This window comes from Mustelus asterias, chromosome 3 (genome assembly GCF_964213995.1).
Source record: "Mustelus asterias chromosome 3, sMusAst1.hap1.1, whole genome shotgun sequence".
NCBI classification, from domain to species: domain Eukaryota; kingdom Metazoa; phylum Chordata; class Chondrichthyes; order Carcharhiniformes; family Triakidae; genus Mustelus; species Mustelus asterias.
In genome coordinates, this window is record NC_135803.1 from 74,145,252 (window position 1) to 74,165,740 (window position 20,489).

At 44.3% G+C, this 20,489-nt stretch overlaps 1 protein-coding gene across 3 annotated transcripts in view; it reads left to right on the forward strand.

The window, feature by feature from the left end:
* The first annotated feature begins 237 nt into the window (after nt 1-237).
* The window catches only part of ubxn7 (UBX domain protein 7), an 84,797-nt gene continuing 64,545 nt past the window's right edge, over nt 238-20,489 (forward strand). For 2 of the 3 annotated variants that reach the window (XM_078209235.1, XM_078209237.1), the window contains exons 1-2: nt 253-354; nt 9,671-9,818. In XM_078209235.1, coding sequence (XP_078065361.1) covers nt 276-354; nt 9,671-9,818 — 227 coding nt within the window. In that variant the 5' untranslated portion in view covers nt 253-275. Of the gene's footprint in view, nt 355-9,670; nt 9,819-20,489 lie in introns of all 3 variants that reach the window. The other variant, XM_078209236.1, reaches the window with a different exon arrangement.

Sequence of the window (20,489 nt, forward strand, 5' to 3'; positions counted from 1 at the left end):
CTGGTGTTGTTAAAACTCTTACTCCTTTAAATGGACAGGAGCCAATGTTTCTTAGTGCCTTGAAGAAATATGGCGCCGGACAAATTCAAATCAGCACAGAGACCAGTGCGCAGGCGTGGGGAGTTGTGACTCCCAAAGTGCAGTGCGGCGGGTTGGCTGGCGGGTGCTGCTCGTTGCCGACCAATGGGATTGGAGCGGCTGACGTCAGGCCTCGAGCCGGGGTGAGAGGTTGTGTTTGTTGGAGGGAGTGCGCCTGCGTGGGCGCTGGCGGCAAGATGGCGGCGGTTGGTGATGGAGCGGGGTCGACCGGGTCGGCACTGCAGGGGTTAATCCGGCAGTTCACAGCCATTACAGGTAAAAAGCCGAGGGAGAGCGGCCGGGGGCCGGCCCTGAGATGACCGCAGCGACACTCAGCCGGAGAGCAGGCGAGCAGAGATAGGGGCAGCTAGAGCCGCGGCTCCACACGGGCCGCAAGGGCTGAGCAGATGAAAGTGGGACCCTGGGTGGGGAGATTGGGCGGTCCCAGCAGCCCTGACAGCCCGCCTGAGGTAGGCATATGCGCCCTCCCTAGCCTGGCCCTGGTGATGATCTCCCCCTCCACCCTGGCCCTGGTGATGATCCCCCCCCCCCCCCCCAGCCTGGCCCTGGTGATGATCCCCCCCCCCCCCCAGCCTGGCCCTGGTGATGATCCCCCCCCCCCCCCCAGCCTGGCCCTGGTGATGATCCCCCCCCTTTCCCCCCCAGCCTGGCCCTGGTGATGATCCCCCCCCTTTCCCCCCCAGCCTGGCCCTGGTGATGATCCCCCCCCCCTCCCCAGCCTGGCCCTGGTGATGATCTCCCCCCCCAGCCTGGCCCTGGTGATGATCCCCCCCCCCCCCCCCCCCAGCCTGGCCCTGGTGATGATTTCCCCCCCCCCCCCCCCAGCCTGGCCCTGGTGATGATCTCCCCCCCCACCCCCCAGCCTGGCCCTGGTGATGATCTCCCCCCCCACCCCCCAGCCTGGCCCTGGTGATGGTCTCCCCCCCCCCTCCCCCAGCCTGGCCCTGGTGATGATCCTTCCCCCCCCCAGCCTGGCCCTGGTGATGATCCTCTCCGACCCCCCCCCCCCCCCCCCCCCAAGCCTGGCCCTGGTGATGATCCTCTCTCCCCCCCCCCCCAGCCTGGCCCTGGTGATGATCCTCTCCCCCCCCCCCCCCCCCCCAGCCTGGCCCTGGTGATGATCCTCTCCGACCCCCCCAAGCCTGGCCCTGGTGATGATCCTCTTCTCCCCGACCCCCCCCAGCCTGGCCCTGGTGATGATCACCCCCCACTCTGGCCCTGGTGATAATCCTCCACCCTGGCCTTGGTGATGATCTCTGCCCCATCCCACACACACACAGCTTGACCCTGATAATCATCGCCCCCCCCCCCTTTCCTTTAGCCTGGCGCTGGTGGTCAATGCCCTTCTTGGGGTCTGGCATCCTCCCCCTGCCTGGCGTCCTCCCCCTGGTCAGTGTCCTCCCCTTGCCCGACGCCCTCCCCCTGCCAGGTGCTTGGCGACCAGTACCCTGCCCGGTGCTGGTGGTCAACCCCATGCCTGTTGGTCAGTCCTCCCACCTAGCCACCTCCCACTCTCTGACTTATTAATGCAATCAAGCTTGTAGGGCAGCTTATCTGGAAGATGTGTTGAGTCTCGATGAGTTATGTGATGTTAGAATATAAGAAGCAGGAGTGTGCCATAAAGCCCATCCTCAGTTCAGTATTATCTTGGCAAAACTTTTACATCATCTCTCCATCCTTTGACTCTGTCTACACTTCCCGCTGCCTCAGAAAAGCAGCCAGCATAATCAAGGACCCCACACACCCCGGACATTCTCTCTTTCACCTTCTTCCATCAAGAAAAAGATACAAAAGTCTGAGGTCACGTACCAACTGATTCAAAAACAGCTTTTTCCCTGCTGCCATCAGATTTTTGAATGGACCTACCTCGCATTAAGTTGATCTTTCTCTACACCCTAGCTATGACTGTAACACTACATTCTGCACTCTCTCTTTTCCTTCTCCCCATGTACATTATGCTTTGTCTGTATAGAGTGCAAGAAACAATACTTTTCACTCTATACCAATACATGTAACAATCAAATCAAAACCTTCCCACCTGCCCCCCATGTCCCTAAATCCTTTGTGAATTCTTGGTGCAATCTTATATGGTGCCTTTAATTTCAACTTTTTACTATATTTTTCCTTGATGTGACCTCAATTGCTAATATATTGTTAATACTCTGGACACAATCTGTGAATTTAGCTAAATCCACAGTCTACTCTTCGGGCTTATAAATTTACCACTATCTGAGATGAGTAGATTGGATATCTAGAGATATGGGGGTAATGCAGGAAAATGAGGTAGAAGCTCAAACATGATTTAGTTGAATGGTGGAGCAGACTTGAGGGTCCAAATGACCTACGGCTTCTAGTTCCTATTTTCCTCTCTTCTATATAGCTTAACATCCTATCCATTGTTTGAGTTACCCAATTCACCAGGACACTGGTCCCAGCCAGTTTAAGTAAAGTCTGGGCCAATGGAATATTCCCCCGGTACTGGTGTCAGTGCCCCTTGGATTGAAGCACTCATCTTCCACAGCACTTTTCAGTTATGTATTTATTTAAACCTCAAATTTGTTTGTCCCTACCCCAATTTGAATGTAGTTCAGGTAGGAATCCAGACGTTACTACCTTTGAGGTTCTGCTTTTTAATTTGTATCCTAATTCCTCAAACATCCTCAGAACCTTATTCCTAGTCCGACCTATGCCGTTGGCAAAGGGCAACAGGATACCTTTCTCCTTCTCCAAGTTCTCCAGCTGTAAGGAGCTATGCTATGAGCATGAACCCTGTAGTGTAAGGGTTAACATGGTACTGAGTACAGTCCCATTCACAAAGTGATGTAAGAGAACACGTGACCTGCACCCAAGGGTCAGCGTGGTGTTGGACCGAGCCATGTGTAAAAGCAAGCACGGAAAAGCTCCCAGCTTTGACCTTTGTGCAGAGTTTCTAGTTGTCAATAAATACTTACTTACAAATTTCTCCATAAGACTGGCAATGCCCAACACCTTACAACAAACCCAAGTCAGCTTCAAAGTTTTTTACCTTTTTGAAATTGCAAGAAACGGTTCAGTTGCTCTTTCCTGGTGATCATGGCTCTCGTGTCTAATGATGGACGTCAGGCAGATGGGTTCTTGAGTCTGACATGCCCTGTTTGGAGGCAGGGGTTAGGGTGCTGTTGGATGGAAATGCAACCATACGTTATTAATTTTGACATTCATTGCTTTCCTTGCTCCCAGTATAAAAGGTATCTTCCCAGAGGCAAGCTTATATTTCCCTGTGAAGAGAAATGTGATTTAACACAAATGAATTTGGGAGTGGCGTGCTCTAGGTGACTAATGAACTGATTTACCATTCATGTCTACTCTGGGAACAGCATGTGATTGCCATCAAACTTCCTTGATCTCTGGAATGAGACATTGCAGCTCAGGTTAAAAACTGCAGTTGTATTTATTCATTCGCTAGGTGAAACAAAAATCTTGATTTGACTCGTTTAGAAAACTTGATTGTACAATGTCTGAATGCCTATAATTTGTAACAGTTCTCCGTTGTCCACAATGAGGAGTTTTATACAAGGCTGAACCCTGAAGTATCTTCAACTGATACAAAACTGGATCATCAAGTTCCTCAATAAGTCAAAGCTGTTGATACAGAAATCAAAGATATAAGGATTGCCTCATAATTTCCCATTCAATTTTGGTAGAGCAAAATGATGTTGCTGTGATGGGTGAGAATCTTCACCCTGGGATAAACCAGCCAATATGGATAGTGTTTCTTGCCTAGAATGCTTGCTAAGCGAACCATGTAAAGAGGTTAGAGAACTTGCTTTGAAGCAGTAACTACCAACTAGCCAGAGATGTGCATTTATTTTGAGCCTTCACCTCACCAAGGCAACTACTTGCTCACTCCCACTATGCAAAACTATTTTTAGTTGCAATGGTATATCACACAGCTCAATTATGTATTTTTGCCTGTATGTTGAATTGTATCCATAGTGTATGAATCTTGTAATTGTGTATGTTTTGATTGTTAAACATTTGTATTTATCTCGCGTAGCATTGAGACAGTAGGATTGTATGTTCTGGTGTGCCTATGCAGTTTGATATAGAGTGCATGAATGCAGCAGCTATGTATTGAGATATAGATACATAATTCTGTGCAGTATTTATGCTAGTCATGCAGATTGTAGCTTTTGTGCTATTCAACTACAGCGCAGATACACAGCCTGTCTTCTCTAATGTTGTGTGCCATATGAAAGCTGCATGTGATTTGGTGAGCAGAATCTAGGCTTGGGCTCATCCCAGGTTTGCTGATCATAGCTATGACTTTTTTGAAGATGCTAAGTGCTTGGGGAAATCTATGGCTGAATCAATACAGATCAATATTATTCATGGCAGAAGTGACAGGAGTATATCACAGTTTGCTTACTCTAACGGGGAATTCTGCCAGAAGACCTTGAGCTGGAGAAGTTGGAAGTGAGGACCACTGCATTTTTAAATAAAAAATGCAATGGTCTCACTAGTGATGTTTAGTTAAAGCAAAGACGAGGTAATTTTAACTGCACAGCCAAGCACCAGTGCTCCACTCAGGCTAGCTTTATGTGCAACAGTTATACCATATCTATATTGCCGAATGTGGTAGCTCTCTGCTAGACTTATGACTCCAGTGTCAACCTACTGTCTTCTCTTGACTTCCACTGAGTATGACTTATTTAAGGAAAGATAATTCATTAGCATGATCCCACTTTGGAGGGACTGTCTTATGAGGAAAGGTTAAACAGGTTGGGACTCTATTCATTGGAATTTAGAAGAATGGGAGGTGATCTCATTGAAACATATAGGATTCTTAAGGGACTTGACAGGGTAAATGCTGAGAAGATGTCCCTAATGGGTGGGTCTGGAACCAGAGGGCATTGTCTCAGAATAAAGGGGCACCTCTTTGAGGGCAGAGTGCTTGTGTATATTTAAGGCGTAGATAGATTTTTGATCAATAAGGGAATCAAGGGTTACGGGGAAGGGCAAGAAAGTGGACGTGAGGAATGTTGGATCAGCCATGATCCTATAGAATGGCGGAGCAGGCTTGAGGGGCCGAATGGCCGACTCTTGTTCCTTATGGTCTTATGACAGCAAGAGTGGAAACAGCTGCTTTTCCAGTACTACTGGCTTAATTTGTCTCAATTTTCTCAGTGTGGGAGGTACTATTCAGAATGCTACTGCTCTGTTGATAGACTTAACATGTTATACTGTTTGGTGTGCCAAATTCAAATTGCTAAATGCCTCATAGGAAGAATGCTGACAGATCAAACACCCAGTTTCATATTATGGGAGTTAGAGATGAACTTGCTGCTGGCATGAAGTAATTGGAGGTGCTTACACTGATCGGCTAGATTTCTGAATACAGATAATAATACTCTACCTGTGACACACGTAGACAGCCCGGCAGCAGAATTCAGGAAACATTACTTAGATATAGCAAGGCTTTTCTTCGATACATTAGAATAAAATTCAGTGCAATTCAGCTCAATTTTGGGCACCACACTTTAGGACAGGGCCTCTCAGACTGTGGAGCATGACCTCCAAAGGGGTTGTGGGACAAGATTTTGGGGTTGCGACTTCTGAGACAACAATGGCCACCGTAGAGTTGAGACTGAATAGCAATCGCTCCGAGTCCCTTTTAAATCCTGGTGTTTTTTTCTGTTGGTGGGTGGGGTCTAATAGGCATCTTTGAAGTCTGATTCCTGCTGCAGAAAGAGTCTGTGAAAAGATAAATCAAACGAGGTTTCCGAAGTTTGCAGTTGATGAGGCTTGCTCAGGACTGCTGTTCGTGGGAAGGCTAGATTTCAAATAAGCAATCAGAGTTTCCCAGTGGTTGAATCAAGCATACAGAATCCGACTTCCCAATTACAGTAAAGCATTACGAAAGTGTACTGCAAACTGTAAAAATGATATCTATACCCTTAATTCCAAAAATAAGCACTTTTTGTGTTGTATATTAAACATACTCTTGCACTGCAGAAAGAAAAGTATTACAGTGGTATTGGTTGCATCAGGCGAAGGCACCATGTTCATCCAGCTCAACAGTTCTTGTCTCCAACAAAAACAGAAAATGCTGGAAAATTTTCAGCAGGTCTGACAGCATCTATGGGGAGAGAAATGTTTCGAGTCTAGATGACCCTTTGTCAGTGCATTCTTGTCTCCATCTCTTTCACATCTCCACCCCCTTCTCATCTTGTAAACTGCATCATTCTGCAGTTGGAGTTACTGATACTGGTTTAAGTAATGACATTAGCTTTCGGAGCGCTGCTCCTTCGTCAGGTAAGTGGGAGTTCTGTTCACAAACAGGGCATATAAAGACACAAACTCAATTTACAAAATAATCCCCTACGGACAAGCCTTCCGTATACACAGGATCTGCTCAGATGAGGAGGATCGCAACAGACACCTTCAAACGCTGAAAGATGTCCTCGTAAGAACAGGATATGGCACTTGACTCATCAAATTGACAGTTCCGATGCGCCACAGCGAAAAACCGCACCGACCTCCTCAGAAGACAAACACAGGACATGGCGGACAAAGTACCCTTTGTCGTCCAGTACTTCCCCGGAGCGAAGAAGCTACGACATCTTCTCCGGAGCCTTCAACATGTCATTGATGAAGATGAACATCTCGCCAAGGCCATCCCCACTTCGTGCCTTCAAACAACCACGCAACCTCAAACAGACCATTGTCCGCAGCAAACTACCCAGCCTTCAGGAGAACAGTGAACACGACACCATACAACCCTTCCACAGCAACCTTTGCAAGACGTGCCGGATCATCGACACGGATGCCATCATCTCATGTGAGAACACCATCCACCAGGTACACGGTACATACTCTTGGAACTCGGCCAACGTTGTCTACCTGACGCTGCAGGAAAGGATATCCTGAGGCATGGTACATTGGAGAGACCATGCAGATGCTACGACAATGGATGAATGAACACCGCTCGACAATCACCAGGCAAGAGTGTTCTCTTCCTGTTGGGGAACACTTCAGCAGTCACGGGCATTCGGCCTCTGATCTTTGGGTAAGCGTTCTCCAAGGCGGCCTTCACGACACACGACCGCGCAGAGTTGCTGAGCAGAGCTGATAGCCAAGTTCTGCACACATGAGGACGGCCTCAACCGGGATCTTGGGTTCATGTCACACTATCTGTAACCCCCATGACTTGCCTGGGTTTGCAAAATCTCACTAACTGTCCTGGCTGGAGACAATACACATCTCTTTAACCTGTGCTTAGTCCTCTCTCCACTCACATTGTCTGTACCTTTAAGACTTGATTACCTGTAAAGACTCTCATTCCAACCATTATTTTGTAAATTGAGTTTGTGTCTTTATATGCCCTGTTTGTGAACTGAAATCCCACTCACCTGACAAAGGAGCAGCACTTCGAAAGCTTATGGTATTTGCTACCAAATAAACCTGTTGGACTTTAACCTGGTGTTGTGAGACTTCTTACTGTGTTTACCCCAGTCCCAACACTGGCATCTCCACATCACAAGTAATGACATATCATAGTGTTCAGTGCCTCTGTTTGCTTTGCCTACTTCCACAGCAGAATGCACTAAGGTGTGCATTCAGGGTCACACTGAGAAAAAGTTTAGGAATGACTGTTTTAGGAAGAATGACAAGGCATTGGAGATGATGCAAGGGTGACTTACTAGAATGGTACTGGGCTGAGCAACAAGAGCTTTATGGAGCGGTTAGACAAGCTGAGATTCTTCTCAGCAGAGGTTAAGGGGAGATTTAAAAGAGGTCAAAGTTATGTACGGTTTTGATTGAGTAAATAAAGAGAAACTTTTCAACATTTAAAACAATGGGAGTAAACCATTCAACCCCTCGAACCTATTCCACAAGAAAGGTCAGTAACCGGAGGACACAGATTTAAAGGAATTGGCAAGAGATGAGAATTACTTTACACCAAGGTATCATGATCTGAAAAATGCTGCCTAAAAGAGTGGTCGAAGCAGATTTGGTAATAACTTTCAGAAGGGATTTGGATAAAATACTGCAATGAGTAAACATTGCAGAACTATGGGGAAAGAACAGGAGGATAGGACTGATTGGATAGCTGTACCAAAGAGCAGTCTTAACTGAATGACCTCCTGTGTATAATTCTGTGATTTTGAGACAGCAATCTTGTCAAGATGATGCCAAACGTTTTTGGGGTAATGGTGGTGTTTACAGTTTACACTTGAAGAATGGAGCATTATATAAAAGACATTAGGAAACTTACAGCCTGGACGGTTAAATGGAAAATCAACTTTGATAGCTAAATCTGAGGTGATGCACTTTAGCAGGAAAAGCAGAAGCACCACTACACCTGAGAAAATAAATAAATAACAAGGTAAAAGAGCAAAGGGATCTCGGCATTTAGGTGAATAACATGGGTAAACAAAGCAATTAAAAATGTTGCCAAAGCGCACGGATTTATTTCTAAGGATTATAGAAATCAAAAGTAATGAATTTATGTTAAATTCATACTGGACCTCCATCAGGTTACATTTAGAGCATTGTGCATAGTTCTGGACTCTTTACTATTGAAAAAGACATAGAAGCACTGGTGAAAATGCAAAAAAAGATTTGCAAATGTGGTTCCAGAGCTAAGAGATTACAACTATTAGGGAAGACTGAACATTAGAAAACAAGAAGAATTAGCCATCCGATTGTGGTTTTTTAAGATTATGAAGAGGTTGATCAGGGTAGATGTGGGAAGAATTTTTCCATTTGTGGGGGAATCCAAAAGTAGGGATTAACAATACAAGATAGTTATTAATAAATTCAATAGGAAAATGAGAATTATCTTTACTCAGTGGTTACAATTTAACCTCACTATCACAGGAAGTGATTTTGGTACGTCACTTAGACACTTTGAAAAGAAAACTAGGCAAGTTCATGAGAGAAAAGGGAATGGGAAGATCTGCTGAATGGCTGAGATGACATAGAGTGGGAGGAGACCTGTGTAGAGTATAAACACAGTAAGAAGTCTCACAACACCAGGTTAAAGTCCAACAGGTTTATTTGGTAGCACAAGCCACTAGCTTTCGGAGCGCTGCTCCTTCATCAGGTAAGGAGCAGCGCCCTGAAAGCTAGTGGCTTGTGCTACCAAATAAACCTGTTGGACCTTAACCTGGTGTTGTGAGACTTCTTACTGTGTTTGCCCCAGTCCAATGCCGGCATCTCCACATCATAGAGTATAAACACCAGGCACAGACTGATGAGGCTGAATGCCTGTTCCTAAATTGTACATTTTACATAAGTGTATATAATGCTGAGGTGAGTACGAGTGCTTACAGGTCCCCTGGTAACAATTCAGGATGTAGACCTTTTCATCAAAAATGTCCTTGGTTTGTATCTTTTTTACCATAGCATGTTGGCAACAACGGCGCTCTTGACATAGTGCCAACACCTAAATGAAGTAGTTTACATTTATATTGGATAATGGATAACCTGTAAACTTTTAATCAGTGAAATAGCATGTATGTCATTAAAACATTCGGTACTGTGGTGGACATCTTGAGCTCTCTAATAAAGCTTTTCTGTGATCTAGGTGCCAGTGAAAGTGTTGGGAAGCACATATTAGAAGCATGCGGCAACAATCTGGAGATGGCTGTCACAATGTACTTGGATGGTGGTGGAATAGCAGAAGAGCCCAGTACCAGTACAGCAGGAACATCAGCAAGTAGACCATCTCCACAGTATGTTCTAGCTCAATTAATATGGTATAATATGTTTGGTTGAATTATTGTTCTTAATTTTGTTTTTTGTAGTGTTGTCACTGCAATTTGGCCATCTTTTGTACGAGAAAGACCCACAAAAGAAGACGACTATTAGTTGAACTGTTTTTGGTGATTTTGGATGAAAGAAGGTTGTTGCCTAGGATATCAGAATTCCAGAGCTCTTAATACTGTCATTGGAACTTTATAAGTCCGCCTGAACCGGCAGATATGGGCCTCAGTTTTGGGATTCACTTGAAAGACTGCACCTCCAACATTGAAATGTGACATTTAGCCTCGGCCAGGTGTTCATTAACGTCTAACTTTTGAAATACTCACTTATACATTTTAATGTGCTCCATTTAAATGTATTTTAATTTCCTTAATGTTAGCTGCTCAACATGAATTGTTTGAGGCACTAATAGGTAATAAACTGGTTGCTGAAGATGTTTGATTATCTGTCCTCCGGCAGATTTTTTTCCAGTGGCAGTTGGGCTCTTGAGTGTTAAGTTGACATATATTTGAGCTGAGCTGAAAGAGGCCAGAAAAGTGAGTGTGGTGTTTAACCACGGAGAATTCACACTGAAATGCTGTCGGGCAGAAATGTTTCCCCTGACATTTGTACTTGAATTAGAGGAGTTTACTCTTACAAGTCTTTGGTGTTAGTGGAAGTTGAGGCCAACACTATCATAATTTCTTTGGCAGAAAGACCAAGGCAATGCAGTGGAACCTTGTAATGTAGACAATCATTGATTCTCAATGTGTTCTAGAGCAGTCCATTCAACTTGGTCATAAAATTGAAGCAGAGTTTCTCTGGGCTTACAGCTTTGAAAGGATGAGACGTTTCTGGATAATACTCTTCAGACTGTGGTTGTCCAAGAGACAATGCCATACAGTTTGGGATACACGGTCAAAGTAAAAAGATAGAACTGGGTGACCATTAACAAGGATAACAAAAGGAGGCACTGCTATGTGGAATCCCTGAGTTACAGGAACTGTCTAACAAATAAGTAGCTTCTCGTATGGCAGATGTAGATGTGGAGCTATACTATGGGCTGAATTTTGCATGCTGTCTCACACATGCCTAAAATCGGGAGTGGTGATGTGTGGTCACAACCCTGGCATCACCACACCAGTTTCCCATAATATGGAAGTTAAATGGGTGCTGAAATTGGTAGTCTACTCGCCAATTTTTATAAATTGACCCGAATAATATGTTGTCCATGTCATAATAGGTTGAGTACATGGGAAAAGTGTTCGATGGGAGTTAGATTTTCACTGTGAAGAGCTCAAAGATAGGTTAAAAGACTACAAGCTTGACTGTGTCTGATTTACCAGAACAGGTCAGAGACTTGGGTATTATGCTTGTGTTTTTTTCTTTTAATTGAAAACTCCATTAGGCCATTTCCTGAGGAAGGAGGAACAGCCAGAAGTGTTACAGGCACAATTGTGCACTGCAGCATTTGTGAAAATCAGTGTACCTAATGGAGGTGGTCCATTCTGTGGGAAGCTCCTCCTTCAGTTAGCGGGGGGCAGCTGGCCAAGCACAGTTGCACCCTATGGTCCAACCAGCTGGCTTACCTGATGCTGGGCAGGGACCCGTGGAGGGCAGGCAACAGTAGTTGCCAGGCAGACTTGAGGAGAAGGTATTATTCAGCCAAAAGTGCCTCATGGCCAAGGCGCATGGATAAACTGCCTTTTAGGCTAGCTTGCTTTGAAAGTTGAAACGGCAGTAAGGCTGAATCCCAATACTCCGGCTGTCCAGGAAGATGGTAACAGCAATCTGTGGCATGCTGGCTGCGATCACTGAGTCTAGTTGTGTAGTTGGCCCCCGATGCCTGTTGTACTGAAGGTTATGGCCCTGAACTTTTTTGCCACGCGCTTCTTCCAGGAGTCACCTGGAGAACTGTGTGGGATCTCTGTTGGATGTACATCACTGTATCAAGGTGATAACAGATGTTCTTTACAGACGTGCCCATGAATTCATTTAACCTACTGATAACAGCTAGTCAGGCTGAAAAGGCCAGAGCCTTTGACAGCATTGCCGGTTTTCCAAAAGGTGCAGGGCATGATAGACTACACGCATGTGGCCACTAAAGTGCCTTCTGGACAACCAGGGAAATGGATAGGAAGTGGATATCTTTCATGATAAGATTTCCACACTTCTCGGGGGAGGTGGTGGAGCAGTGGTAGTTCCAGGAGTTTGATCCTGCGACAGTGAAGGAAGCCAAGATGGTGAGTGGCATGCAGGTGATATTCCCATGTGTTTGCTGCCCAAGTCCTTCAAGATGGTAGTAGTTGTGGGTTTGGAAGGTGCTGTCAAAGCACTGTTGGTGAGTTTCTGCAGTGCATCTTGTATGTGGAGGTGGTGACGTAGTGGTATTGCCACTGGACTAGTAATGCCCATGGTAATGATCTGGGGACCAGGATTCGAAGCCCACTATGGCAGATAGTGAAATTTGAATTCAATAAAAATCTGGAATTAAAACCATTGTTGATTGTGGTTTAAAAAAAAACTTTGGTCCTTTAGAGAAGGAAATCTGTCTCCAGATCCACCATCTGAAATGACCTAGCACTCAGTTTAAGGGCAATTCAGGATGGCCAATAAATGCTGACCCAGCCAGTGACGTCCACATCCACTGAACAAATTTAAAAAAGATAGCACACATTGCTGCCACTGTGTGTCAGCTGTGCAGGGAATGAATGTTTGTGGAAGGGGTACCAATCAAGCGGGCTGCTTTGTCCTGGTGGTGTCGAGCTTCCTGATTCTTGCTGGCGAGTTGTGTAGGTGGGCACCTAATGTCTGTTGCCTTGAAGGTCATAGTGGCCCTGAACTTTTTTGCCACGGGCTTCTTCCAGGAGTCAGCTGGAGACCTGTGTGGTCCATTCTGTGGGAAGCTCCTCCTTCAGTTGGCGAGGGGGAATCTGTCGGATGCACAACACTGCATCAAGGTGGTAACAGTTGTACTTTTCAGACGTACCCGTGAATGTGTTTAGCTGAGTGATGACAATGCTAGTCAGGTTGAAAAAGCCAGAGCCTTTGACAGCATTGCCGATTTTCCAGGCAAGTGGAGAGTATTCCATTACACTCCTGACTTCTGCCTTGTAGATGGTGGACAGGCTTTGGGGAGTCAGGAGATGAGTTACCCGCTGCAAGATTCCCAGCCTCTGACAGTTCCTGTAGCCATGATATTTATATGGTTAGCCTGGTTCTGTTTCTGGTGAATATTCTGGATATTGATAGTGGGGAACTTGGTGATGGTAATGCCATTGAATGTGAAGGGGCAATGGTTAGATTCTATTTTGTTGTAAATGCTCATTGCCGGGCACTTGGATGGTGCGAATGTTACTTGCTGCTTGTCAGCCCAAGCCTGGATATTGTCCAGGTCTTGCTGCATTTGGAAATGGGCTGCTTTAGTATCTGAGGAGTCACAAATGGTGCTGAACATTGTGCAATTATCAGTGAATATTCCCACTTCTGACCTTATGATAGAAGGAAGATGGTTGGGCCTAGGATGCTACCCTAAGGAACTCCTGTAGTGATGTCCTGGAAATTAGATGTTTGACCTCCAGCAACCAGAATAATTTTCCTTTGTTCTTAGTATGACTCCAACTCTGGAGCATTTCCTCTCTGGCTTTCCATTGATTCCAGTTTTGCTAGGGTTTCCTGATGCCAGACTCAATCAAATACTGCCTAGATGTCAAGGGCAGTGACTCACCTTAAGACCCTAGGATGAACTCCATCAAGATCAGGGGACTTGTCAGCTTTTAGTTCTCATAAATTTCTCAGCACCCTTTCCCTAGTGATTGTGGTTGTTTTATGTTCTTTCTTCCCTTTTACTTCCCGATTCGCAATTATTTCTGGGATATTTCTGTAGCCTCTACAATGGTGGTTTCCAACTGGTGTGCCATGAAGGCTGCCCAAGTAAGACGCAAGATAAGATTCAAAATAATTTCAAAAATCGATGTAAATAAATTAAAACTAGCCTTCATCTTCGCTCCGTGGTTAACATCTCCAAGTTCCAAGGAACCTCAGGCCTCTTGTGCATGTGCCGACCATAGAGTCGCTTGCATGGTTAGAATTTTTTACTTTGGTCTGATCAGTGCACACACATGGAATTTTGGCTCTGCATGGAGTGCCCAGTGGTTAGCACTGCTGCCTCACAGTGCCAGGGACCTGGGTTTGATTCCTGGCTTGGGTCACTGTTGGTATGGAGTCTGCACGTTTTCCTCGTGTCTGCATAGGTTTCCTCTGGGTGCTCTGGTTTCCTCCCACAGTAGTGCTGGTTAGGTGCATTGGCCATGCTAAATTTTCCCTCGGTGTATCTGAACAGGCACTGGAGTGTAGCGACTCGGGGATTTTCACAGTAACTTCATTGCAGTGTTAATGTAAGACTACTTGTGACACTAATCAATAAACTTTAAATTTTAAACACAATGATTTAATATATGATTTGGTTTGCTAAGCTTGCATAACGTTCGATATATTTAGCCATCTGAATGAGTTGAATGTTAAAATGCAGGGGAAAAATTAGACCATCTGACTGCCACTGATAAACTTTAAGGCTTCAGATTAAAACTGGAACTTAGGAAGGAAAAATTGACAAATGGGTTGATTTGAGATGTTCAAGCTTGCATCGGTAAATCTTGTGGCAAAACCATACTCGATCTCATCTTCACACATCTTAAAACACTAAAGAGATGTTTGAATGCTACTTCCCCTCCACGAGTATAAAAGACTTTGACTGTGTACATGATCCATTTAGTTCACTTTCTTTTTGAATCATCAAAAGCACGTCATTAAAAGAACAAGAGAAATTCGCCGAGCTCAGTATGGATCGCTCACTGAAACTCTGGACGCATTTTGGCTACTTGTGAGACAAGAATATCCATCTATTCCAGACTGGCATAGCAGTAGCTTAAATTTTCCCATTATCTATATGTGCGAATTGGCATTCTCAACACTGGTTTACGTGGGGAAAAAAACAAACCGAGGGAGCGCCTGCCAGTGGAGCAAGACCTGCGAGTTGCCCTGACATCAGTTCCTCCCTGGATCAAGAGATTTTGCTCACAGAGGCAGACCCAGGTGTTATGTTAACATTGTTGGTAAGATACAGTATTGCCATCATTTATGAACATTCAGACTTAGAAAAACGGAAAACAATAAAAATCTTTAATGGGGAATGCTTTAAAATTCTATATGTTTTCAATAAGAAATATTGTATTTGATATGCAGCTGGTAATGAGGCTAATCAATGCTGGCTTGATGTGTCCTTAGGAGATTTTGAAGATAAAAGGCTTTTGCTAGAGGGCAGTTCAGTTGGAGAAAATAAATATATCTCAAAATTTTAAAAAATATAAAGCTGTGCCGTGACGCACAAGGTTGGGCACCACTGCTCTACAGTGATGACTGATGTAAAATGTCTGTTCAATTAATCCACCATTTCTTTATTTTCCAGTATTAATTCCCCAGATACTCTGTCTAGAGGACCACTGCTCACTTTTGCTTTTTAAATACCTATCAAAACTCTTACTACCTGTTCATATATTTTTAACTAGCTTCCTCTTGTACTCTAATTTCTCCCTTATTAATCTCTCAGCTATTCTTTGCTGCTGTTATATTCTGTCCAATCTTTTGACCTCTAATTTTGATACTTAGTTCACCGTGGATTGTGCATTCTTCCCTTAGAACCTTTCTTTCTCAATGGTCTATATCTTATACAAGTATTCCGAAATATCTGAAATGTCTGCCACTGTATCTCTGTTGGCCTATCCTTTAATCTAATTTCCCCACTTCACTTTAGCCAGCACTATGTTCATGCCTTCATAATTGCCCTCAAAGCACTAGTCTTGGGTCCACTTCTCCCTCCCTCAAACTTAATGTGAAAAGACAGCTGTTGTATTATCTGTGCTTGCTCTGGAAGGTGCCATAGGAAGGGGATGGAGTGCTGGAGGTGATGGGAGAGTGAACGTAGGTGTCATGGAGTGAATGGTCACTTGAAATGCAGAAAAGGGTGGGGAAAATGTGTGCTTGTGACAGCACACTGGAGGTGAAGATGATGATGGAGGATGACCATTGAATGTGGAGGCTGATGGAATGAAAAATGAGAGGAGGCGCAACTTTATATTTGCTCTGGAAGAAAGGGGAAGGAATTAGAGTAGAGGTGGGGGTTGTAGGGCAGGCACAGCTGAGGGCTCTATCAACCAGGATAGAAGGGAATCTTCGGTTGAGGGAAAATAACTTATCAGAAGCAGTAGTATAGACGGTAGAATCATCAGGAGACCAAGAAGCCAGGAGAAGAGAGTCCTTGGCAGAAATGATATAGGAGAAGTATAATGAAGGTAGCTGGCATTTCGTTGTAATTTAAACCTGATAAATCCCCCGCCCCACCTGTATTCCATGTTAAGTCTCTTTCAGCCATTTAGCAAAGGAGACAGAAGTCAATCTTCACTCATTTTTAGATTTCTTCACAAGTATGCAGTTCTTTCTTGAGGCTTTTACCTGCTTGGTTGATCTGCAACTAAAATGCTGAAAAAATGTTTTTTTTTAATTAAGAACTTCCATCTCATTGAGAAGGGTTCAAGCCAATTAAGATCCAATAACTTGCTCTGAAAACTCTGCTCACATTTTGACAGCGTGACAAATTCCACCTCAGTAGCCCAGATAATCCACAACAATCTAAGTAAAGAGACCAACAACATTCTTCAAAAAATGTCAGTTCACCCTATCTCCCAGTGTTAATGGATCCTTTGGAAAATTTCAGGATCTGGATCTGCATCTTTGTTAAAAACTAATCAGTTCTTTCTTGGATCATACTCTTGCGTACCAAACTTTGTTGAAATGTGTCCACTAGTTTTTGAAATACAATGTTTACTAACAGTCGAGCAAAGACATTAATTAAGAAATTGACTCCAGAATCACCTCTCAAAGGGACGCTTTAACACAAAACAAAAATAAAAACAGAAACTTATCAAATTAGAACAATATTTCAGGGGGAAGATAGTGTCTCTTTATACTTTTGAATCAAAGTCACTATAGGCAACCCAGCAGCCATTTTATACACAGCAAGCTTCCAGCTCATAATATAACTAGATGGTCTGTTTTTATGATGTTGACTGAGAGGTGACTATTAGCCAGTGCACTGGGGAGAACTCCTCTGTTCTTCACAATAGCATCATGGGTTCTTTTGCATCCATTTGAGATTGCAGAATGGCTTTCTGTTTGATTTCTTATCAGAACGCAGTGCTTCCTCAGAGTGTCAGCCCCAATTTTTTTGCTCAAGTATCTTGAGTGGATTTCAAACCTGTAACCTATTGATTCAGAGGCAATAGTGCTACTAGTTGAGCTACAGCTGATACTGACATAGTGTCTCTTTATTCTCTTTTCAAACCAATAAAGAAGCATAATCTACTGAACTAATTGAAAGCCTCTTCAAGGGGAAAGTGTCTCTTTATGTACTCAAGTAATTATCCAATTAATGCCCCTATTTGTATATACTTAACCTTAATTAATTCAGTTAACATTCTATTAGCCTTTACATTAATTTATGTACCTCTAAATATTAATGGTCTGTGTACATGGAGCCCTAGTCTCTTTGCACATCAATGCAGCATTTCACCATTTCAAAAGGATAGATCTGAATACTTTCTAGGTTCAAAGTGCATCAACTCACATTTACACACATTGGAATCCATTTTCAGGCCTTGTTTTAATCTTTCATCATGTCATCTAGCCTTGCTTCCCACCCCTTTAAACATCCCAGTCTGTACTAGTATAAATCCTATCATCCCACCTCAGCTTATCTGAAGGAAATCATTAGTTTGTTGGTAAGTGGGATAGTATAAATTGCATGAAACTTCTTAAAATGTTGAGCAAACTGACAAAGGCAGAGCACCAGCAGTTTAAAACATGTTGCTCAATCACATTTGGGTTTTATGGTATTGCACTTAACATACCCTCTGGCTTGACTTGAGACAACACAAGCCAGTTGATAAGATAACAGACCAGCAAGCATTTGTGCCCATTTTAGATGTGCCTATCTGTTTTGAGTCCAGTCCCTTTGAATCCTGTCCTTTCCATATGTTGAAAAATTTCTTGCAGTATATCAATAGAGGAACATGACTTTGAAGATAAAAATTTTGCACAAACTTCAATCTTATGAAGCCCAAACTTTAGTTTGTTGCTCGTTTCGACAGGGTAACCTGTAAATCCTTGTAAAACCTTGTAAAAAGCTGGGTCTGATGTTGCAGTTGTATAGAACGTTGGTTCGGCCGCATTTGGAATACTGCGCCCAGTTCTGGTCGCCACACTACCGGAAGGATGTGGAGGCTTTAGAGAGAGTGCAGAGGAGGTTTACCAGGATGTTGCCTGGTATGGAAGGGCTTAGTTATGAGGAGAGATTGGGTAAACTGGGGTTGTTCTCACTGGAAAGACGGAGGATGAGGGGTGACCTAATAGAGGTATATAAAATTATGAAAGGCATAGATAGGGTGAACGGTGGGAAGCTTTTTCCCAGATCAGTGGTGACGTTCACGAGGGGTCATAGGTTCAAGGTGAGGGGGGGGAGGTTTAACACGGATATCAGAAGGACGTATTTTACACAGAGGGTGGTGGGGGCCTGGAATGCGCTGCCGGGCAAGGTGGAGGAGGCGGACACACTGGGAACGTTTAAGACTTATCTAGATAGCCACATGAACGGAGTGGGAATGGAGGGATACAAAAGAATGGTCTAGTTTGGACCAGGGAGCGGCGCGGGCTTGGAGGGCCGAAGGGCCTGTTCCTGTGCTGTATTGTTCTTTGTTCTTTGTTTGTTCTTTGTGCTTGAGCAGTGGGAGAGAGCACATACTGAGTGAGACATAGCCAGAGTGAGTGTGGTTATCGGGAATTTGGAGAGGTGCTTTTTGATTTTTTTTCCCCCTTTACTTTCAAACTTTTTAAATATTTAGAAAGTGGTCTTGCCCTGCTAGAGCAGTAGAGGCTACAAGTGAGAGAGAGCTGTTTAGTAAGTAGTGGGCAAGGTTGGGTAAGTATTTGTTACTTTTATCGCTTATAGTTTGTAAGGTCTTTTTGTGGTTTGTAGTTTGTAAGGGCGATATTTTGTTGTAACGAGTACCAGGGAAGAAGGGACCTGGAGTAATTATTTGATTTTCAGCATCTTCCAAAAGTTTGATTTAAAGGGTTAAGTCATGGCAGGAGAGTTCAAGGCCGTGGTGTGCTCCTCATTCTCCATGTGGGAAGCTGGGGACATTTTCAGTGCCTGGGGCTAACTGTAGCTCTTTGAAGCCCAGATTTTGCAGCTGGAACAGTAGCTAGGGACACTAGAACATCTGCGAGGTGGAGAGTATCGTGGACAGCATGTATAGAGAGGTGATGTCACCACAGACTCCACAGGCAGGAAGGGAATTGGTAACCACCAAGCAGAGCAAGAGGACTTGGCAGGCAGTGCAGAAATCTCCTGCAAAACAGATATACTGCTTTAGATGCTATTGAAGGAAATGGCCTCGCAGGGGAAAGCAGCAATAGCCAAATTCGTTGCACCATGGTTAATTGCTGCGTAGGGGGAGGAGTAAAAAGTATGGGAATGCAATAGTTATAGGGGATTCAATTGTCGGGGGAATAGGTAAGCTTCTCTAGAATAGAATAGAATTCCTACATTGCAGAAGGAGGCCTTTCGGCCCATCGAGCCTGCACCGACAACAATCCCACCCAGGCTCTATCCCCATAGCTCCACCTATTTACCCTGCTATCCCCTCTGACGCTAAAGGACAATTTAGCATGGCCAATTCACCTAAACTGCGCATCTTTGGAGTGTGGGAGGAAAGCCACGCAGTCACGGGGAGAAAATGAGTTTCTGCAGCCACAAATGGGACTCCAAGACTCCAAAAAGGAAAAAGCATTGAAGTTGTATTGCTGATTAAAAAGGAAATTAATGCAACAGTGAGGAAAGATATTCGCTCCGATGATTTGGAATCTGTATGAGTAGAGTTGAGAGACACTAAGGGGCAAAATACCTTTCCTCTGGGTCTGTGACAGAGCATCTTACCCAAGCCCACCCCACGCCTTATCCACGTAACCCCATGCATTTACCTCATTAACTCCCCTAACCTATATATCTTAGGACATGAAGGGGCAACTTAGCATGGCAATCCATCTAGCCTGCGCATCTTGGGATTGTCGGAAGAAGTCGGAGTACCCGGAGGAAACCCATGCAGACACTGGGTGAAAGTGTAAACTCCACATAGGCAGTCACCCAAGGCTGGAATTGAACCCGTGTCCCTGGCACTGAGGCTGCAGTGATAACTACTTTGCCACTGTGCCGTCCCATGGGATGTTTTGCTACAAGGCCTTGGTAAGGCAACACCTGGAATATTATGTGCAGTTTTGGTCTCCTTATCTGAAGAAGGATATTCTTGCTATAGAGAGAATGCAGAGAAGGTTTACCAAACTGATTCCTGGGATGGCTGTACTGACGTATAAGGAGAGATTGAGTAGTTTTGGATTATGTTCACTGGAGGTCAGAAGAATGAGGGCAGATCTCATAGAAACCTATAAAATTATAACATGACCTGGCAGGGTAGATGCCAGAAGGATGTTTCAGATGGTGGGGGGTACATAGAACCAGGGATATGGGAAACCTTTCAGAACTGAGATGA